Source organism: Danio aesculapii, chromosome 11, assembly GCF_903798145.1.
Source record: "Danio aesculapii chromosome 11, fDanAes4.1, whole genome shotgun sequence".
Classification (NCBI taxonomy): domain Eukaryota; kingdom Metazoa; phylum Chordata; class Actinopteri; order Cypriniformes; family Danionidae; genus Danio; species Danio aesculapii.
The window spans coordinates 9,370,236-9,391,456 of NC_079445.1; the positions used below are offsets into that span (position 1 = coordinate 9,370,236).

General features: G+C 35.3%; 1 protein-coding gene across 5 annotated transcripts in view; it reads left to right on the forward strand.

The window, feature by feature from the left end:
* si:ch211-247n2.1 (calcium-activated potassium channel subunit beta-2) overlaps positions 1-20,554 on the forward strand; it is a 56,857-nt gene extending 36,303 nt beyond the window's left edge. For 2 of the 5 annotated variants that reach the window (XM_056468595.1, XM_056468596.1), the window contains exons 2-6: positions 7,040-7,159; positions 10,581-10,754; positions 16,759-16,954; positions 18,880-19,160; positions 19,247-20,554. In XM_056468595.1, coding sequence (XP_056324570.1) covers positions 7,107-7,159; positions 10,581-10,754; positions 16,759-16,954; positions 18,880-19,160; positions 19,247-19,331 — 789 coding nt within the window. In that variant the 5' untranslated portion in view covers positions 7,040-7,106 and the 3' untranslated portion in view covers positions 19,332-20,554. Of the gene's footprint in view, positions 1-7,039; positions 7,160-10,580; positions 10,755-16,758; positions 16,955-18,879; positions 19,165-19,246 lie in introns of those variants that run through there. The other 3 variants (XM_056468597.1, XM_056468598.1, XM_056468599.1) reach the window with 3 other exon arrangements.
* Positions 20,555-21,221: the final 667 nt, after the last annotated feature.

Here is a 21,221-nt window from a genome sequence, read left to right on the forward strand (position 1 = left end):
TATTTTACAGACTTTTCCCAGATTATTACGATCAAATCTGTTCAATAAATAAAATAGATAAATTCAGCTCACATGCACCTGCTCCGGATTCCGTTGATTGCACACACACAGTCGGAGGATCGTTATGAACTGATTACATGGACTTTAAAAGCAGCACAGACGGACGCACCAATTGCTAAGTCTTGTTATACTGTTACTGTGAACATTATGATGCGTTTCTCTTCTTTTGTCTTGCTTTGTTTGTTAATTGTTTATGTGGTTTGCTGCCGGGACTGACCATTTGGCTGTTATTTTACCATGACTCTGGATTCCCTGCATGCATCTGTTTGCCCCTGTGTTGACTGTTGCTTGCCTGACCATCTCTGTGTAATAAACCTGCATTTGGATCTGCACTCCTTTGTCAGCATCCCCTTCACATTACAGTTCCATTTCATTTAAGATTTGTAACTGAATTATTCCATATATCTTAAACCTCTACATGTTTTATATAAATACTATTCAATAAAATGCAACAACTGTAATCTTAAAGTTGTGAGAATTTTAATCAGTTGTATCTCATTTGTTGTTTTTTCCAGACGTTTTTGATCCAAAATAAAACTGTTAAATTACGACCATGAGCATGTCTTGGCATTTTATTAAAGGTGTTTAATTGTAATGGTTGAGAGATAAAATTCTTTTAAATAACATTTTTTCTCTTGAAATTTTAGTGCAGTCACTTTATTGATGGTGTTCGATCATAATAATCTAGGAAAAGTCTGTGAAATAACAGTGTTTCTCTGTAAAACTCTTAGTGTGTAACTTTTTTAAACGGATTTGATCGTAATAATCTAGGAAAAGTCTGTAAAATAACAGTGTTTTTCTGTAAACATTTTAATGAATATATCTGTAGATTTATTATTTTTTGCACTTTATTTCAACAAAGAAATTTTACCATAATATAATGGTTTTTGTTTGGCAGCCGTAGCTGCCAGTCATTTGGCCTTTTTTTTTACAATATTTTTTTTTTACAGTGTGGCCATTTTCATATGCATTAAAACCACAAAATACAACTCTAAATATATCCCTGTCTGCTCCTTTTGTCAACTATGATCATAATGAAACCTATATATTTCATCCAGAGCAAAACTCCGAAGCAAACTTGTTACTCTGGTGGCAAAAAGATCACTCCTTCTGGCTAAAATAAACTTCACTAACACTCCAAGTAAAAAAAAACTGTCATTTATCAAGTAATCAACTAATTTAAAAAATATATTTTTTTGCATGTGTGTGTAAACCACTGGTCCTAATGTAGCCAACCTGGTCTGAGCTGGGATCAAACCGGCGATTCTTTGCATTGGAGTCAGTTGCTCTAACAAGGAGACTACAGACCATGACCTCTAGCATCACTAGAGCAGTTTCGCTAACTGGCCTCCATTACACTCACCCCCTTAAACCTCACTCCCATCCCAGACGAGCCCCCAAGTGTAACCCATCGGTCCTTCTGCACCCAATACAGTCTGAGCTAAGATCGAATTGGCGATACTTTGCATGGGAGTCGGTTGCTCTAACAAGATGGCTAAAGACCATGGCCTCTAGCGTCTGTCGCTAGAGCACTTTCAGAGGTCAGAGGAGTGAGGTTACCTGCATAGCACTTCACTAGCTGGCCTCCATTACACTCACCCCCTTAAACCTCACTCCCATGCCAGACAAGCCCCCAAATGTAACCCACCGCTCCTACTGCACCCAACCCGGTCTGAGCTGGGATCAAACTGGTGATTCTTTGAATGTGATCAGTTACTCTAACAAGAAGGCTAAAGACCCTGGCCTCTAGTGTCTGTCGGTAGAGCACCTTTTGAGGTCAGAGTGAGGTTTACCTGCATAGCACTTCACTAGCTGGCCTCCATTACATGTGTATTTCAGAGTACATCATGCTGTGCAGAGCACATCAATTTTTGTGAGCATCAGATACTAACAGAGCTCAAATATATTCATGACCCATTCATAATATGGTCAAAACCATTCATTCTTATTTATCGGGGGTCACCAAAGCGGAATTAACTGCCAACTATTTCAGCATATATTTTACCCAGTGTGTGCCCTTCCAGCTGCAAGCCAGTGCTGATAAACACTCATACACTCATTCATACATTATGGCCAATTTAGTTTAGTCAATACTCTTATGGTGCATTTCTTTGAACGGTGGGGGAAACCGGAACACCCGGAGGAAACCCACGTGAACACAGGGAGAACATGCAAACTCCATACAGAATTACCGACTGACTCAGCGGGGACTCGAACCAGTGACCTTCTTGCTGTTAGGTGACAGTGCTAACCCCTGAGTCACCGTGCTGACCCTGGTCAAAACCAATCAGATCATATTAAGGCCAGTTCCTAGGTTTGGAAATGTAACTGTAAAACCATTTCTACAATTTTTTCTCTGTCAATTAGTAAGACATTTTATCTATGCGTTCTATGGCACCTTTAAATATTGTGTTATCTCAGCCGTTCATGAACTTTACAGAATCATTTGATCCTTTTCTGAACAGCATGATGACCGATTATTAGTGCATCTGATTATTTTCTTAGCTTGCTCAGGAGTAAACCTCCACATATAGCACAAAAATAGCAATAAAACAAATGCAACATTTTGTTATGCTACATTGCTATTTACTGAAGAAAGCTTGTTATTGGAAAAGACATTTGAGTATTGTCACGCAATTGAAAAACATCAGTAAATTTCACTCTCAAACTTCAGCAGATTTTTAACAATTATTTTATTCCCACCAAGCTAATGTAAAGTACCAACAACGGCTCATAAATCACTGCAGTGACAATACGGGTTTAGTAAATCCCATCATGCACAGCCTCATCGGATGAACATTCCAGCTGTTTTGGGTGAATGCCAGATGTCTGTGTTTTGTGCCACATGTACAAAGCTTTATTCCCCAAACTAAGGTGACCGGTAACAAGCCACTTGTACCAGTAAATACACTGTAGAAAATGGCAGTGATTTCAACGGTAAAAAACTGTAAAAATACTACAGTAAAAATCTGTAACCTGGTTAACGGTATGTTTCCTTAAGATTTATACGGGGAATAACCGTAAATTGACTTTCCCAGAATTTCCTGCATGGCACATCACTTTTTATGCTTTTTGTTTACGTTACTATGGATCTTTTTAGTTGTTTCCCCATCAGTTATCTACATTAGAGATTTATGTTACATCTAATGTTGATAAACAACGTTTATTTCATGACTTTAATTTTATGCGTGTTACTATACTGGGGTTTAGTAGCTGTGTGAATGACACTGAGCACCTTCTATATACTGATACATTTTTCTGCTTGTAAGAAAAGTTGTTTGTGATGAGCATTGGTTCATTATGTAACTTTCTCATCACCACCTGCATATGGCTGTGTTAACATGTCTAACTGTAACAAAAGATGTGTAGATGCTGGTTATTCAAAATACAGACATATGACCTCTATAAATTAATGAAATACGGTAGTTTACCATAAAAATGAGGAATTACTTTTACGGTTTTACTTTTACTTTGTACCGTATTTTTAACGGTAAAGTACTGGCAACCACAGCTGCTGTTTTTTACCGTAATATTTATAGATTTATTTTTTACAGTGTAGCAATGTTGAAAATTCTATTTTGTGGTTGTGACAAATGTGACAAATACAAACCTTCCAGAACATGCTAAGCTTTTTAAGCATAAACTGAATGTGGTTCTCCTGGTACCTTTTTGCCTTGGTTTTTTTGGCAGGTATTTTATTTGGTGCAGTTGGGACAATGGGTTTTCTTGGGACAGTGCTTCCTGTTTGATATAGTTTCATATCTAGTTCATCTCCCTCTCAGCCGCTGCACTCAACACAGGCAAGAGAGTAAACTTGCACAAACATGATATGAAGCATATTCCTATCGCTAACGTTTACTGCACTCCACTGCTGAGGAGATTTGCTCACTGTTGCTTTGCAGACTTTCATTTTAGATAAAGCGTTGCTGTTCACCTTTGTGGTTGTAGAATGCTCAGTCACTTAAGCAACGTAACAAAATACCAAAATGTACAATAGTGGCTGCATATTTACAAACATTTCCATGTTCCAAAAAATTATTTGGTAACACGTTACAATAAAGTTGTAATATTAGTTCATATATTTACTAACATAAACAAACAATGAACAATACACTTATTACAGCATTTATTCATGTTTGTTGATTTTAGTTCATGAAAATACAGTTGTTCATTGTTGGTAATAATGCATTAGAAAAGATTGAACTATGATTCATAAATGATGTGCAAGTATTGTTCATACTTGGTTCATGTTACTAAATACATTAACTAATAAAAACTTATTGTAAAGTGTGACCATTCAGTTACATTACATCTTCCAAGTTTCAGAGCAGTTTCAAAGTGAAATGTCTAGTGAGTGCTAAAAAATTATAATCATTACAGACGTGTTTGTTCATAAATGGTCATACTAAAATTCCTAGTTTATGGACCAAAATAATATTGTCAGACATATTTAGAACAAGAATCATCCGATGACATATTAAATGACTATTTACGGATCACAGGGCAGCTCCAAAACACAAATTAATTGTAATTGTACACCATTTTCCGTCGTATTATCCGTCATATTGCTACAGTAGGCATTACCAACTTGTCAGCAAGACATATTTAATAATTAATTAATTAATCCGCTAATCAGGTAGTTGGACCTACACAATTATTTCATGCTGTCCCAGCACAAAACACTTACTGTAAGTTAACTTAATGGTTTACAAATTTAAGTGGACTGAACATAAAACAAATAAATTGGCCAAAGACATTACAAGAATTGTGTTGTTTCAGCTCATTTTAAACAGGTAGTTTGAACAAACAGCAGTGATAATTTTTTGAGTGTATATAAACTTTGTAAGATCACTTATTCTTATATATATATATTAATTAGTTCAGGCAACAAAAGTATGTTTTTTTTGTAATTTATTTGTAGCTGCTGAATATTATTTCCCCGATAATTTGACATTTTTCAATAAGCTTTATTTAAAACATTCATAATTTGATAGTTTACTTGGATTTAAAATGTTTTTTATGCTTTGTATGTATATAAAATCACTTTAGTAGATGAAGACAACAGTTCTACTGATATTCTACTTTTTATTAGGTGGCCTTAACTACTAGGTACTTGCACAAAAAAATATGTACAATGCAAAATTGTTCTGAACAACATGTATGGTGCTACTAAGGTTGAAAATTGATAAGGCTAGGGACAAGCTGGGTGGTTTGGGTTGGTTTAAAAGTGGGTTAAGGTGTAAGGAATGGGTCAACCGGGTTAAACATGGGCTGATTATGTAAGTGTTAAAATTATGGGTCAATACATGTAAATACAAACATTAATTACAGATGTATGCTGATAATTTTAAGAATATAAGTATGAATACAAACATGTAAATAATACATGTAAATACAAACATTAATTACAGATGTAAATATATGCTGATAATTTTAAGAATATAAGTATGAATGTAAGAATGTCAAAACAAGTATCGAGTGCATTGTAACAAACTATTAATTTAAATGTAAGTACATAAAAAAACGGTACAACAAAAAGTGGCTTCTTTGTCTTTAAAAATGCAATTGCAGGGCAGCATGTTGGCTCAGTGGTTAGCACTATTGCCTCACAACAAGAAAGTTGCTGGTTCGAGTCCCAGCTGGGTCAGTTGGCATTTCTTTGAGGAGTTTGCATGTTCTCTCCGTGTTGGTGTGGGTTTCCTCCGGATGCTCCGGTTTCCTCTACAGTCCAAAGACATACACTATAGAGGAATTGGATAAACTAAATTGTCTGAGAGTGTGTGAGAGTATGTGTGAATGAGAGTGACAGTACTGCGTTGCAGCTGGAAGGGCATTTGCTGCATAAAACATATGCTGAAATAGTTGGCAGTTCATTCTGCTGTGGCGACCTCTGAAGTAGAGACTTTTCAAAATAAAGTGGGGCATTATAGATGCTTACATGATACTGAGAAATGTGGAAATATTTTAAATGAATACATTTAAAACATAACTATTGGCTAAAAAGTGGCTAATTCCCATGAATTCAAATTGACTTCATACTAATATGTGTCATTAATAAAAAAGATGTGGCCCAAACCACAATCCTTTACCTACAGTATCCCTTGCTGAGACATGAGCAAATCATACTAAACTGTTCCAAATAATAATTAAAGAAATCTTACTAAATCAAAATGCTAAATGTTGGATCAAAACGAGATAGCATTGCAAAGTTATCATTGAAATATTCAACTCTTCATATACAGTAACTCAAGCTCAGTTCTTCAATTCACATTGATGTTTCCAGTCAAATGCTCTATAGACTCACACAAAAAGCACATGCTGTTGATCTCGCCCCATTTTACCGACATGCGTCAGCCAGAACTAGACAGCATTTGATGGCATGAGTGAGTGAGCAGTCATTCAGTCGCAAGCGTGTGGCCAAAAACACCTGTGTCACCTTCATTCTCCAGAACTCTCCATCAACACCAATCAACAACAGGGTTCAGGAAGAGGAGGAGGAGGCTGTGAATGCCTCCCCCCCCTCTCTCTCTCTCCCTCTCCACCAGGACTAAAGAAAAGGATCAATGCTGTGAATGGTCGCTCACTACTCTCATTATTATTTTCCAGCCTGCCACTTGCCAGCCTATGAATAGTCAATAACAAACCAACAGGCAGGAAATGAAGAAGCAGATGCTCAGTTCAGTGCCTTGTGTGAGTTGTATTTACCACGTGAGACGGACTTGCTTCGCTACTGAGGATTACAGAAACTTTATTTTTTTTTCTCTGTTTGATGGATTCTCTGGATTTACTCTGTTTATCAGCAACAATGGAGTTGTTTGTTTGATACTGTGATCTACGATGTGAACTCATTGATGACGGTGTGCTGTTATAAAGAAAGACATTCATCTTTTTGTATTGTAAAAAGTGTGTTGAAGGGTGTGTGTGTGTGTGTGTGTGGAGGGAAGCACATGGTGGACTAAGAGTGTGTTTTTGGCATCAGGTCGCAGCACAAGCAGTGTTTTGCAAGTGTTTTAGAGAGAGACGTACACTGTAGAAGAACTGGGATAATGTTTCTGTGGGCTGGAAGCAAAGCAGCTCAAGGATCAGGAAGTGAGAGAAGGTAAGGTAAAATGACTGAATGAAATAACTAAATCACCTAGCTGTGACAGATTCATGTTAAACTTTATTGTCTATGGCCTTTGAGGAGGCGTTTTATATATACAGTTGAAGTCAGAATTATTAGCCCCCCTTTGATTTTTTTTTCCTTTTCTTTTTTTAAATATTTCCCAAATGATGTTTAACAGAGCAAGACAATTTTCACAGTATGTCTCATAATATTTTTTTCCTCTGGAGAAAGTCTTATTTGTTTTATTTCGGCTAGAATAAAAGCAGTTTTTAGTTTTTTAAAAGCCATTTTAAGGTCAAAATTATTAGCCCCTTTAAGCTATATTCATTTTTCGATAGTCTACAGAATAAACTACTGTTATACAATAACCTGCTTATTACCCTATCCTGCCTAGTTAACCAAATTAACCTAGTTATGCATTTAAATGTCACTTTAAGCTGTATAGAAGTGTCTTGAAAAATATTATTTACTGTCATCATGGCAAAGATTAAAAAAAATCCGTTATTGGAGATGAGTTAATAAATTTGTTATGTTTAGAAATGTGTTGAAAAATTTTTCTCTCCGTTATACAGAAATCGGGGAATAAAATAATAATAATAATAATATTTCTGACTTCAACTATATATATATATATATATATATATATATATATATATATATATATATATATATATATATATATATATATATATATATAATAAAAAAATATATCAATTTTTATTCAAAATAAAAACCTGAAAAATCACATGTACATAAGTATTCACAGCCTTTGCTCAATACTTTGTTTATGCACCTTTGGCAGCAATTACTGTACAGCCTCAAGTCTTTTTGAATATGATGCCACAAGCTTTTCACACCTGTCTTTGGGAATTTTTGCCCATTCCTCTTTGCAGTACCTCTCAAGCTCTATCAGGTTGGATGGGAAGCGACAGTGTACAGCCATTTTCAGATCTCTCCAGAGATGTTCAATAGGATTTAGGTCTGGGCTCTGGCTGGGCCACTCAAGGACATTCACCGAGTTGTTGTTAAGCCACTCTATTAATATGTTGGGGGTGTGCTTTGGGTCATTGTCCTGCTGTCCTGTCGCCACAGTATGAGGTCAAGAGCACTCTGAAGCAGGTTTTTATTCAGGATGTCTCTGTACATTGCTGGATTCATCTTTTCCTCTATCCTGACTAGTCTTCCAGTTCCTGCTGCAAAAAAACATCCCCACAGCATGATGCTGCCAACACCATGCTTCACTGTAAGGATGGTATTAGCCTGGTGATGAGCGGTGCCTGGTTTTCTCCAAACGTAATGCCTGGCATTCACTCCAAAGAGTTCAATTTTAGTCTCATCAGACCAGAGAATTTAGTTTCTTATGGTCTAAGAGTCCTTCAAATGCTTTTTGGCAAATTCCAGGCGGGGAGTGGCTTCCGTCTGGCCACTCTACCATACAGGCCTGATTGGTGGATTGCTGCACAGATGGTTGTCCTTTTGTAAGGTTCTCCTCTCTCCACAGAAGAATGCTGGAGCTCAGACAGAGTGACCATTGGGTTATTGATCACCTCCCTGACTAAGGCCCTTCTCCCCCGATCACTCAGCTAAGATGGCCGGCCAGCTCTAGGAAGAGTCCTGGTGGTTCCAAACATCTTCCACTTACAGTATGGATGATGGAGGCCACTGTGCTCATTGAAACTTTCAGATCAGCAGAAATTTTTCTGTAATCTTCTCCAGCCTTGTGCCTCGAGACAATCCTGTCTCGGAGGTCTACAGACAATTCCTTTGTCTTCATGCCTTTGTTTCTGCTTTGACATGCACTGTCAACCCTGGGACCTTATATAGACAGGTGTATGCCTTTTCAAATCATGTCCAATCAACTGAATTTACCACAGGTGAACTCCAATTTAGCTGCTGAAACACCTCAAGAATGATCAGTGGAAACAGAATGTATCTAAGCTCAATTTAGAGCTCCACGACAAAGACTGTAAATACTTATGTACATGTGATTTTTCAGGTTTTTTATTTTTTTTATAAATTTGCAACAATTTCAAAAAATCTTTTTTCACATTATGGGGTATTGTGTGTTGAATGTTGAGGAAATAATTGAATTTAATCCATTTTGGAATAAGACTGTACTTAAAAATTTTTTGGAAAAAGTGAAGCGATATGTATGAATACTTTCCGGATGCACTGTATATAGGTGAAGGCAAAATGTATTCTTTATTTTTATGTAATTTTTATTTGAAAAAAAAAACTTATTACTTTAGTTTGGCTGGAATAATAGATTTTTATTATCATTTGATTTAATTAGAGAACAAACTTGCCTGATTAACATAAATAATAGTTAAGGCTTTAAATTGCACTTTAAACTAAATGTTAGTATTTAACTATTTAAATGTTAGTAAATAACTAGTCAACTATTAGGTGTCTGTCATTATGGATAAGTGATAACTTATTATATAAATCAAGGTTAATATAAAAAAATCTATATATGCTGTATTTAAAAATGAAAGCTAAAATACCAAATATGCTTCAAGTGAAGCAATACAAATGTGATAAGTAATGTATGTGTGATAAATACACAAAAAATGCTGTAACATTTACAGTATTATTGGCAATTTTGGTTGCCAGTAATACTGTAAAATTTACAATGCACTTGCATTTTTACAGTGTAGATGAATGATGTTCAATCTAAGGTTAACCAAAAATTAAAAAGTATTAAACAATCAGTTTAAATGCTACTGAAACAGTACAATCTACAGAAAAATAGATATTAACTTTGAGATTTACCAGTGATACTACAATATATCAGTGTAATAACACTATACATGTGTTTAAATTTAAAGTACACGTCAATTAAAAACAAATAATTAAAAAAAATTTACATTGATATGAATCAATATCAGAGCGTGGGTAATTCTTTATAGAGAATTACCCACTATTAGTAGTAGTTTCAGCCATTATAATTATTGTTTAACACTGAGGTATGCATTAGCATAGGTTTCAATGAACAAACTAGATTCTGACGTAAGCTATTTACAGAAAGTGGGCTGAGATTTTGTAATGCTTTTGACTACACTCAAGGTAATTATCAAAAGGTCACTGATAAAGATAGACAGGTTAGACAGCTTGCCTTCACACCCATGCATAATCTTCAAAAGCAATTCGACCTGCTGTTCAAATATGATTAAAGAACCATGAGCTAAATATTTGCTTACTATGCATATGCAATAAGACAGTAGCAGAGTGTCATTAGTGTGAGTTTATAAACCATTCACCCTAGAACCCAAACTTTTTTTTTTAATCATAAAGACTGTTGAAAATATTATAATATACTATTTTATTATATCAGGTCATGGACGCACCATGTCTTTATTAATCCATGATGCTTTTCTGTTTCTTTGTGCATCTTCCGACTGTTGTCTCCCTCAAGCAGGACGATTTATCAGAAGATTCGAGAGTATGATATTTTGGAAAAGAGGAGGACGGTGACGGCGCTGAAGGCTGGAGAGGACAGAGCCATTCTCTTAGGTCTCAGCATGATCCTATGCTCTGCCATGATGTACTTTGTGTTGGGCATCACAATGGTGCGTTCTTACTCAGACAGGTAAGGATGGCCGATACCCACTCATGTAGAGAAATGCATAAAAATACACTAAAACCCTAGGTAAATATGACTCATGATTCAGCCTACAATTTTGTGAAACCACAAAAATGTACTTAAACATACACTACCTGACAAAAGTCTTGCCGTTGATCCCTGTTGTAAGAGCAACAAATAATATCTTGAGTTCTAGTTGATCATTTGGAAAAGTGGCAGAAGGTAGATTTTTCCAATAAATCATCTGTTGAACTGCCTCTCAAATACTGCAGAAGGCCTACTGGCCAGACCAGTCACCAGATATGAACATTATTGAGCATGTCTGGGGTAAGATGAAGGAGGAGGCATTGAAGATGAATCCAAAGACTCTTAATGAACTCTGGGAGTCCAGCAAGAACGCTTTCTTTGCTATTCTAGGTGACTTTATTAATAAGTTATTTGAGTCATTGCAGAGATGTATGGATGCAGTCCTCCAAGCTCATCGGAGTCATACACAATATTAATTATTTTTCCACTGCACCATGACGTTATATTTTATACTGTACATTATTTCTGTTAAGTGACAAGACTTTCGTCTAAGCAAAGTCAGACCGTAAAAATCATGGCATGATATTTTATTTTGGTCAAATAAGTGTAATCTTGAGGCCTTTGCCTTTCATATAAGCCTCTTCTGATACCAAATGATCAACTAGAAGTCAAGTTATTATTTGTTGTTCCTAAAACTTGGATGGGCAACAAGACTTTTGTCAGGTAGTGTACACTTGACTACAGCCGTTTCTAGGTAAATAAATAAAACGGGGTATAACGACAATAACTTTGCTTTTTTTTCTTCACACTATTGATATTTAAATGGATGTATTATCAATAAAAAGAGACTATTTTCTTGCAGTGTTTTACTCTACACAAAATAAATACCATAAAAAACTACTTTACAGTGTTTATAATTTGTAATCATATGTGTTTACCTCATCTAACGCGGACAACTTTTCTGGCATGGTCAGTTTTCTTAGTAGTTCACGTTTTTACAGTGTTGTACTTGTAATTCAAAGCACATGTGTTTGAGTCTGGTAAAGCCTGGTTCCATAAGAGACAATGTAAAATCATGGAAAAAAAACTTAGTGGTACTTTTAAAACATTTTGGGTTTAGAGAAGCTAAGTCAGTGGTTTGCTGGTCTAGGTGATCTGTATGACAAGCCACGTCTTCTCAAGATGAGAACGTTTAACTGAAATGTGCTCTACAGCCCTATTCGAACGGGAATACGTTAGGAGGACAAAGGACGTTAGTTTCTGTTTCACAGATATACATTGTGATATTAATCCTGTCCGAATCTGCATGTCTGTCTTTTTCTCACATGACCTCTGTAAAAATTCCAGAGCAAATGACTTACAATTTTCAGGAAACTCATGGGTCCTTTGAGAAATTGAATCCAAATGGAAAGCGAATGTCTGTGATTGCTGCTTTTATTTATATATATATATATATATATATATATATATATATATATATATATATATATATATATATATATATATATATATATGTGTGTGTGTGTGTGTGTGTGTATGTGCAATGGTTCTAACATATGTCCAGTTTTACATTTTTAATTTAATAGCTTCCAAAAAGGGGCACATACTAATAAATACTGTTACAGTAGCTGTTTTAATGTTAAGTCATAATTGAATCAATTATGAAATCACATTGAAATGGTCTATAATCTCTAGGGCACTGGTATCCAGCTTTCTTCTGTGGACTAATAATGGATGTAGATGTGTTTGCTACCCTGTGAAGAAAAAAAATTAATAAACAAAGACCAAACCATGTATATTGTTAAGACTGTCTACTTTAACATCAGTTTCAAGTAATAGTACTTTAATTTCTGCAGTCACTTACATAATGTGACAATTCTGTTAATACGTATTTATTTTAGTGAGCGTATTATTAGAAGTTCTATAAATCTATCATGTTAAAATGTTGTTAGATTTATATTATGTATTTTATATAACTGTAATCCCTATTATTACAGTTTAAAAAATGAATTGAAGTACAAAAACATTCTTTACTTTAACGTGACTAAGTTTAAAGCTGTCACGGTCACCAGCGATCATAACTCCCTAGATTGCTGGTTTGCACATAAGGACTACAAATCTGCTAGTAAATGGACTACATATTTAGTCATGCCACACACACACTCACACCTGCTCCAAGTCTCTACTGATTACACTCGCACCACCTGAGGATCGTCAAAGACTGATTACAAACACCATTTAATCAGCGCACACACTCATTCACATGGCCGAGTCTTGTTTTCTGCAAAGTGACAATACAACGCGTTTCTCCTAGTCTTGTTTTCCTGTGTTTTGACCCTAGTCTCGTTTATACTTTTGTCCCTGTTAGCCGCCTGCCTTCTGACCTCTCGCCTGTGTTTATACTACGATTCTGGACTGCCTTTATACATCTGTTTGCATCTGTGTTGACCATTGCTTCCCTGACTTCGAATAAACCTGCACATGGATCCTAACTTAAGTTGTCTGTGTCACCCCCGTGTTACAAAAACACATTAGCATAACTATAGCTATACTATCAAAACGTTATAACATATAACTTTTTTGTACTGCAGTTTGCTCAAAAAAAAAGTCCTGCATTACAAAAGGAAAACAAATAAGACGAGATAAGGATGTTAAATTAACAGCATCTCCCTATGAAAAAGCAGTACAGCCTTTGAAAATGTACGTACATTAAAAAAATAATAAGAGAAAACAATCTGAAGCTTCTTAAATGCTGGTATTGCTATGGAAATATGTCAAAACAGTCATGTTTCATTCAGATTTTTCATCATAATTCATACAGCAGGTTATGAAAAGTTGTCTCTCAATGTTATAAGTCGGTGCTGCACACTTACCATCCCATCCCTCTTTCACTGTAACACTCAGAATGTTTAACATTACGCTGAAGCAGAAAATGGGTTTGATAGAGTCCTTTTAAACAGCACTGACCCACTAGAGATGCACACAGATAAGCGCTGGCAAACACTGCAGTCAAAGGCAATTAAAGAGGCAGCTGAGCCTTCAGAATAGCCAAAGAACATGAGGGCCTGTTATTCATAAGGAGACAACAGGCCTGGCACAAAGACAACATGCAATCGACCACAGTCACAACAGAGGGCCAAATCACCAATATGTACCTTAGCACACATGGAGGGTGACCCTGATGCACAAATATTATGCTTAGGTGTGTCATCATTACAGCTAAAAATAAAAGCAGCTTCGATTACAGATCTTGATGCAATGGTGAGCCTTAATAAGTCATGTGGGTTTGAATGTATAAAAGCAAAAATCTAGACTTTTCTTGACCATTTTAGTAGCCTTTCTGTTCCTTTTTTATTCATTATAATCTAAGCAAGTGACATATTTTACTCAAGAAAAGTAAGAAATAAAATCCATAGAAATAATTTAATCAAACTAAATCTGAAAAGAAGTTCACATGGCTGTAAACATTTTTTTTTTTTGTTTTTCGTGAAAATGGATCCACAAATTTAAAAATGGGTAACAAAAACAAGATATCGCATTTCTAATTTCATGGTGATTTTAGCTCCCAATCCAGGAGTGTGTTTCCCAAACAACGACATAACTTACATAACTTGCAGCTGAACTATCATAGAATGATGTATCAGTTGGTAAAAGAATGATGTAGTGATGTGTTTCCCAAAACCATGATTTTTTTGTCACACATCCATCATTTGAACGTTAGTTATAGCATAAAACATCCATAATGATGCTCTAAATAGTGTGGAGTAACAACTTCTTTAGAGAAAAAAACCATAATTTTTTGAGCAAATTATATTGTTTTACAGACACACACATTTTTCTAAAAAAATCCAATTTTAGTTTTGGTAAAAACATGCCCTCATTTTCCATATTATTGAAATATGTATTTAAATATGTAAATGGCACATATAGGGCCTATGTTTCCTTTACAAATATTATTGAGAATATTCCATTGTCTATTCTAAAAGATAAAACCACTTACAAAAAGCGAACACATATTCTAATCTCATTTATAAATCATCACGTTAATGATTTTAATTTATATAGGTATTATTATAGCTTTCGTCATGACTCACGGCTGCGTTCAAAATGGCATAAATGTTTTTATTTTATTTCGCACTGCGAAGGGAGCGCAATTGTCAATATGAAGATCGCTAAAACTGAACTGTAAAACATACTTTAAGGAAATTAGCATAGGAGAGATGACCTTAATGCTTTTTTTAAAAATCTTTTCAAGTTTCAATGTTGGAACGTTCTAAATGAATAAGGCATGGGGGGATAACTGGGAATAGAACACAATCAAGAACTTTGCATCTAATTACAGCTCTAGAGATAACGTTGCACATGTACAAGTTTGTGAATGTTAGTTGGAATGATGGATTTGGGAAACATCAAATCAACAAACTTTGTAACGACGGAACTCGCGACCTTAGTTGGCTAACAATGGTTTTTGAAAACGCACCCCAGATTCATTGAAAAAATAATAATAATAAACTTCTACAAACAATCTAAAACATAACTATTGTATAAAGTATGTTGCAGTTTTAAGTTGAAATTAACAGACAGCAATTTACATTTCTAATTAAAACTTGGAATTCTTCATTTAAACAGTTTAGATCCAAAAACCTCTAAATGCTGTTTGATATTTTCTTATAAAATTAGCATTTTTATCTGACTCCTGTCTGTAGGCTCTAATTTTCCATTTTTAGTGATGAATAAGTTATTTTCATTGCTTTTAAAGAGAAATAACTGAACATAAACAAGAAGCACTGAGACCAATTCTTTTAGGAGATCATTTCATATGGCGTTTAGAGTTTTTTTGCATCTAAACTGTTCATATGTATTTTTAATTAAACAACTTTAGTGGTCAATTTTTTACTGCACATTGGTTATTTTTTAAAAGACTTTTAGCAATTTTTAATTAATTTTTTAGCACCACTCATTGGTCATTTAATTTCCGAACTGCCATGAATTGAGCATTAATTATTATTATAAAAATATCTCTACATTTATCTGTTTCAGAGAAAACTGAACATGCTTTTTTGTGCCACTGACTGAAATTGTCAACTACCAAATAACTTCCAAAAATCAATGTAATAGGATTTTATTACAACAACCTGCTTAGTCAAGTCAAAATGAGCTGTATTGTTCTTTTTTATTGTTGTGTTTCGCAGGACCATGGTGCTGCATAAATAAATATAATCATAAATATAAACTCAACACTAGACATAAGAACAATTTCCAAACCTATACATAACCAATATACTGGAGTGGTAATCTAACTATACTACAAATAGTTAACTTAACACATAGCCTACAGACTATACGAGTACTTTTACATAAAACAGAAACAATGTTGCACAATAATGTGCAAAGAAGGTATTTAAGGTTGAAAAAGTAAGTAGTGCAACATGACTTTTTGTACACTCACAAGGAAACATTTACTTTATTGAATCCTTATGAGATGGAGTTTAGGAAAAGTGTTCGGTGCATATAGAGAGAGAAGTGCTTCTACAGATGGTTTATCAAACCCACCTGGTTTTATGTGAAGCACACTCAGAAATGCACGTTTTTCTAGAGATAAGAGATAAGTGTCCAGTGCATACAGAGATGAAAAAGTGTGTTTTCTACAGGTGGTTTGTCAAGCCCACTTAGAGGAACTCAGTATTCACTGTAAAAACTGATGGCTTCCACACAATCCCTTCATGTTGTCCCAACACAAATTGATTAAGCTAACTTAATTGTTTTTTTAAAAATGTAAGTGGCTTGAACATAAAACAAGTAAAAAAAAAAAAAAAAAACGAATTGTGTTGTTTCAACTTATTTGAAATAAGTAATTTGAACGAGCAGTAAAAGTCATTTTTGAATGTTGCATATTTTCAGTTAATTCAGGTTTCATCCTTTACAATAAATAATTTTATTGTCATAATAAACCGTTTCTACATCTTTGTTTCTTTTCTTTCAGTGTTTGGACAGAGGAGTCAAACTGCACAGTGTTGAACTCCAGTGTAGTCACTGAGATTAACTGTAGCTACAGCTGTGGTTCAGAGTGCCGGAGGAGCTCAAGGTATCCCTGTCTTCAAGTGTATGTCAGTCTGGACTCTACTGGTAAAGTTCAGCGGCTCTCATACAACGAGGAGGCGCATGAGGCCAATCCTGAGGTACACCACACCTAAACATATGCATTACCTATAGGGATTGTAATGTGGAGGCTGAGGCTGTGTTAGAATCCATATGCAGAAGTTTTATTAAAGAGTTTAGGCAGAGACATCAGTGAGTAAACAGGCGGAAAGTCGGCAACACATAAGCAGTCCAATCCAGTCAACAAACACAGGGGCAAATCCAGACGACGTAGTGAGAGTGCAGGCAGAGGTTCAGTAGAACAACAAACAGTCCGAAACAGAGCAAGAGGGCAAAGACAGATAACGTACTTGATCAAGGCAGGCAGGGTCATACACAGGCAGGCAGTCATTAAAGTCTCTTGGAAAACGCTTGGTAGTGCAGGTAGACTGGCAATACTTCGCCAAGAAGCATGGCCTTAGCTCTCACTGAAATACTACACAAACAGGAAGTGACTGCAGAGGGAGCGGAGCTGAGTCAGTAGTCGAGCGAGGGCTCCCTCTGCTGGTGTGGCGTTACAGGGATATGTCACATTACCAATAAATAATGATGTGTGGGCTTCTGTGACATGATGCTATAAAAAATACAATTGTAATTTCATTACTATAAAAATCTAGTTTCTACATGGGGAACACATCGATTAGTTTTGACATTATTATGTTACAAAACAAAAGTCATCTTTATGAGTAACCACATAAATAAATTTTATAAATCACTCTATCAGGAAAAAATTGAAATTTTAAGCTTAAAAGTAAATATACTGTTATCTCTTTTATGTATAATAATGCAAGGTTTGTATATACTCCAAAACAGTAGAGCATTCATGATAATTTTTTTAAATGTCTAATTAAGGCAAATAAAGGCTGCACTTTCAAAGGTTTTATAGCAAGAAATCTACTGTATCACTTAAATATGTTTAACTTTATTCCCACCTCTCTAGTAAAAAAATATTTGTAAAAAATTGGAAACATTCATACAAACACATACCCTACGGCCAATTTAGTTAATCAAATTCACCTATACCGAATGTCTTTGGACTGTGTGGAAACCAGAGCACTCGGAGGTAACCTACGCCAACACAGGGAGAACATGCAAACGTCACACATAAATGTCAAATAGCCAAGATGGGACTTGAACCAGTGACCTCCTTGGTGTGAGGTGACAGTGCTAACCACTAAGCCACCTGTGTCACGCTAATCATTTGTTAATGTACTTTTAATTAATGTAATTACCAAAAATGACCAATTCTCAAAATGTCCCCAAGATGATATTTCAGAATGCTATTTTTAGGATGACAAATGAGCTCCATGCAGAATAACCAACACAGGCTCATATTTAAACATATATTTGACGTAGTTTCACAAAAGAGATAAAAGCAATGCAACATCATGGTAAAACTGCATGGTCGCAGTGCAATTTTCTCTTAAGTTTGCTATTGTAAACAATATTGGTTGGGCTTAGATCATTGCTTTGCTAGGTGATCTATGCAACAAACAATCCCTTCTCATAAACATGTACAAAAAGGGTGTATATCTGAAATGTACAACAACGTGTATTGTATTTCAGATTTGCAAAACTGCAAACAGCACCCTCTAGTGGATTTGTCATCTGAAAAGTGCAATAAAACTTACCCATTGCAATGTATTTTACGTTTCGCAAAAAACAAAGTAGGCTGAGGCACACATTTTAATAAGCCTGGGCTAAGAATAACACAACGTAAATATACCATGTAAAAAATCTAATGACAAAAAGTCAAGACAACAAATATTTTCATGTTCCGTTAACTTATTTTAAGCTAATCAAGCTTCAACTAAATTTAAGTTATACAAAGTTTAACTTAATATTTTTAGTCTGTTTGATTGATGTAAATTGAGATTATTAGTCAATGAGATTAAAAGTTCATCTTATTCAACTAAAAAATAAGGCAGCAAGAATTTTTACAGTGTATTTACTTCTTTCTCTGCAGTGTTTTTACATCCCAAAGTGCCGAAAGGAGCAAACACTGATGCACACCATAGTGAAGAACATCTCGGAGCGGCTCAAGATGCACCAGCAGATTCTGTGTTACTACGACCCCTCTGAGCAGCAGGACGGCGTACTCCTGACACGTCTCTATGGCCGTGGGGCGATCATTAGCTCGCTCCTTTGGCCCACATGCACCCTTGTCGGGGGAACGCTTATCATCGCAATGGTGAAGCTCACTCAATACCTGTCCTTCCTGTGCGAGCAGATCAGCCGCATTAAAAGGTGAGACTGACGGTGTGCAGATGGATACTTCAAGCCAGAGAGACTGATGCTTGTTGAGAAACATCTAATTGCTCTGTTCCTTGCAGGATGGGGCTTTACTCCTTAAGAGGAGCTTCTCATTCCCAGGTCTGCACCCGGAAGTTTAACGGCGGCATCCAAGATGGGGTTTGATATGCGAATTTGGACCTGTCTTCTACTCAACAAAGTGTTTTGGCTGTTATGTTGTCTTCCTCCTGCTTTGTTCATCTGTCCGGGTTGTGCTGACAAGGATGGAGTATTTTTATTTTTGTGAATGAAAACTTCTTGAGGGTCAATAGAGCCCCTAGTGTTCGTATTTGGAACTTCATGCTACCAGACTGGGTCAAGTCCGATTTTGAAACTCAAGCGTCAGAATCTGTGGTCATGTCGTGGGGTGTTGATTACACTTTTAGGCCACCGGATTGCAGAGAGCCCTTTCCAAGAAGACACCACTGTGTTGGAATACTGTATGTCCCGAACAGTTGGCTTGAATGTAATCATGGAAATTAAAAGTAGTATGCTTTGAACACACTACTTCAAACAGAAGTGATTGCTGTCATTCATGGCTCTTTAACAAACACTTGTGAAGTTCTTCAAAGCCAAAGTCACATGTTGATTGTTACAGTGTATCTGTTAAAGTAATAGTTCAGGAAAAATGTTAATTCTGTCATAATTATTCACTGTCTTGTGTGGGACACAAAACATATTTTCAAGAATATTTACTTAGGCCAAGTCCACATGTACACGGGTATTTTTATAAATGGGGTTTTCCCCAGTTTCTTTTTTTTTTTTTTTTTAATCCGTCCGAAAGAAAATGCAAAAACGCTCTGTGATGCATATTAGGGGTACGCCGAACCAACAGGAGGCAATAATGACACTTTTATACTGGGTTCACACCAAAGGGGGATTAAGTATTTGCATGACTAAATTGTATACAAGTCAATGCAAACGGGAGAGCAGAGACGGATGCCACGGACGAACGACACAAAATATGCAGTGCATTTGCTGCGATTGTGCAGAATTTTGTCTCAGTTTTACCTTCAACATTTGGTGTGAACCCAACCATGATGGCCAATCAGAAAGGAAAAACAAAAAAAACAGCTCATGTTGTCATCATGAGGCGAAAACTCCAGTTGTAGTGTCCACATGACCACACTGTGCCCAGAGTTGTGAAAAATCTACATACAAAGAAAGTTTCGGTTTCAGTAACTGCATTTTCGAATGGACAAACAGCGAAACCACGTAGAAAAAAAGTTCGGTTTTTTGAAAATGTTGCTGTTGAAATTAACCATGTTCGTGTGGACAGGGCCTTGTTTGTACTGATAAAAAGTAAATAAAAACCCTGAGGAGGGTGTTTATAGTCTCATTGAAAAGTTTTTATGTGTCTTAGCCATTAATTGACATAAGAACAGCATTTTGGGGCTTGAAAATGCGAATTAATGAAAGTGCAAGTTTCTGATGGCGCTACTGTTTATAGTGTTGACAAAAGATTTTTATATATATCAATACTGAAATATTTGAAAAGATACAATGTCTCGTTTCTGAGATTTATGATACCATTTCTCTCTTCATACTGAGCCAATATTTTGAACTCTACTCAAATTGTTAGGTCTGGCCAATTTCAATATTTAAGTACAAGAATTCAACAGAAATATGCAGGTAAATCTGTTGTTATATGTGTATTTTTTTGTACTTCTGCACTAACTTGAACAGATAAATGTCAAATTATGTTAAAATACACTGCTATGCAAACACTCTAATAAATGTAATATGTAAAAAAAATATATACATATTTAATTATATATAAAGATGAACAAAGAAAAACAAACACCAAAACACTATGAAAAATCACTGTTATTCATGTTTTTATAAAAAAAATTGTTTTGTTGTATTTATTTGTGTTAATGGTTGTAAATTGGGATTGAGAAATGTAATTTCATATATACTATATATATATATATATATATATATATATATATATATATATATATATATATATATATATATATATATATATATATATATATATACACACATATACTT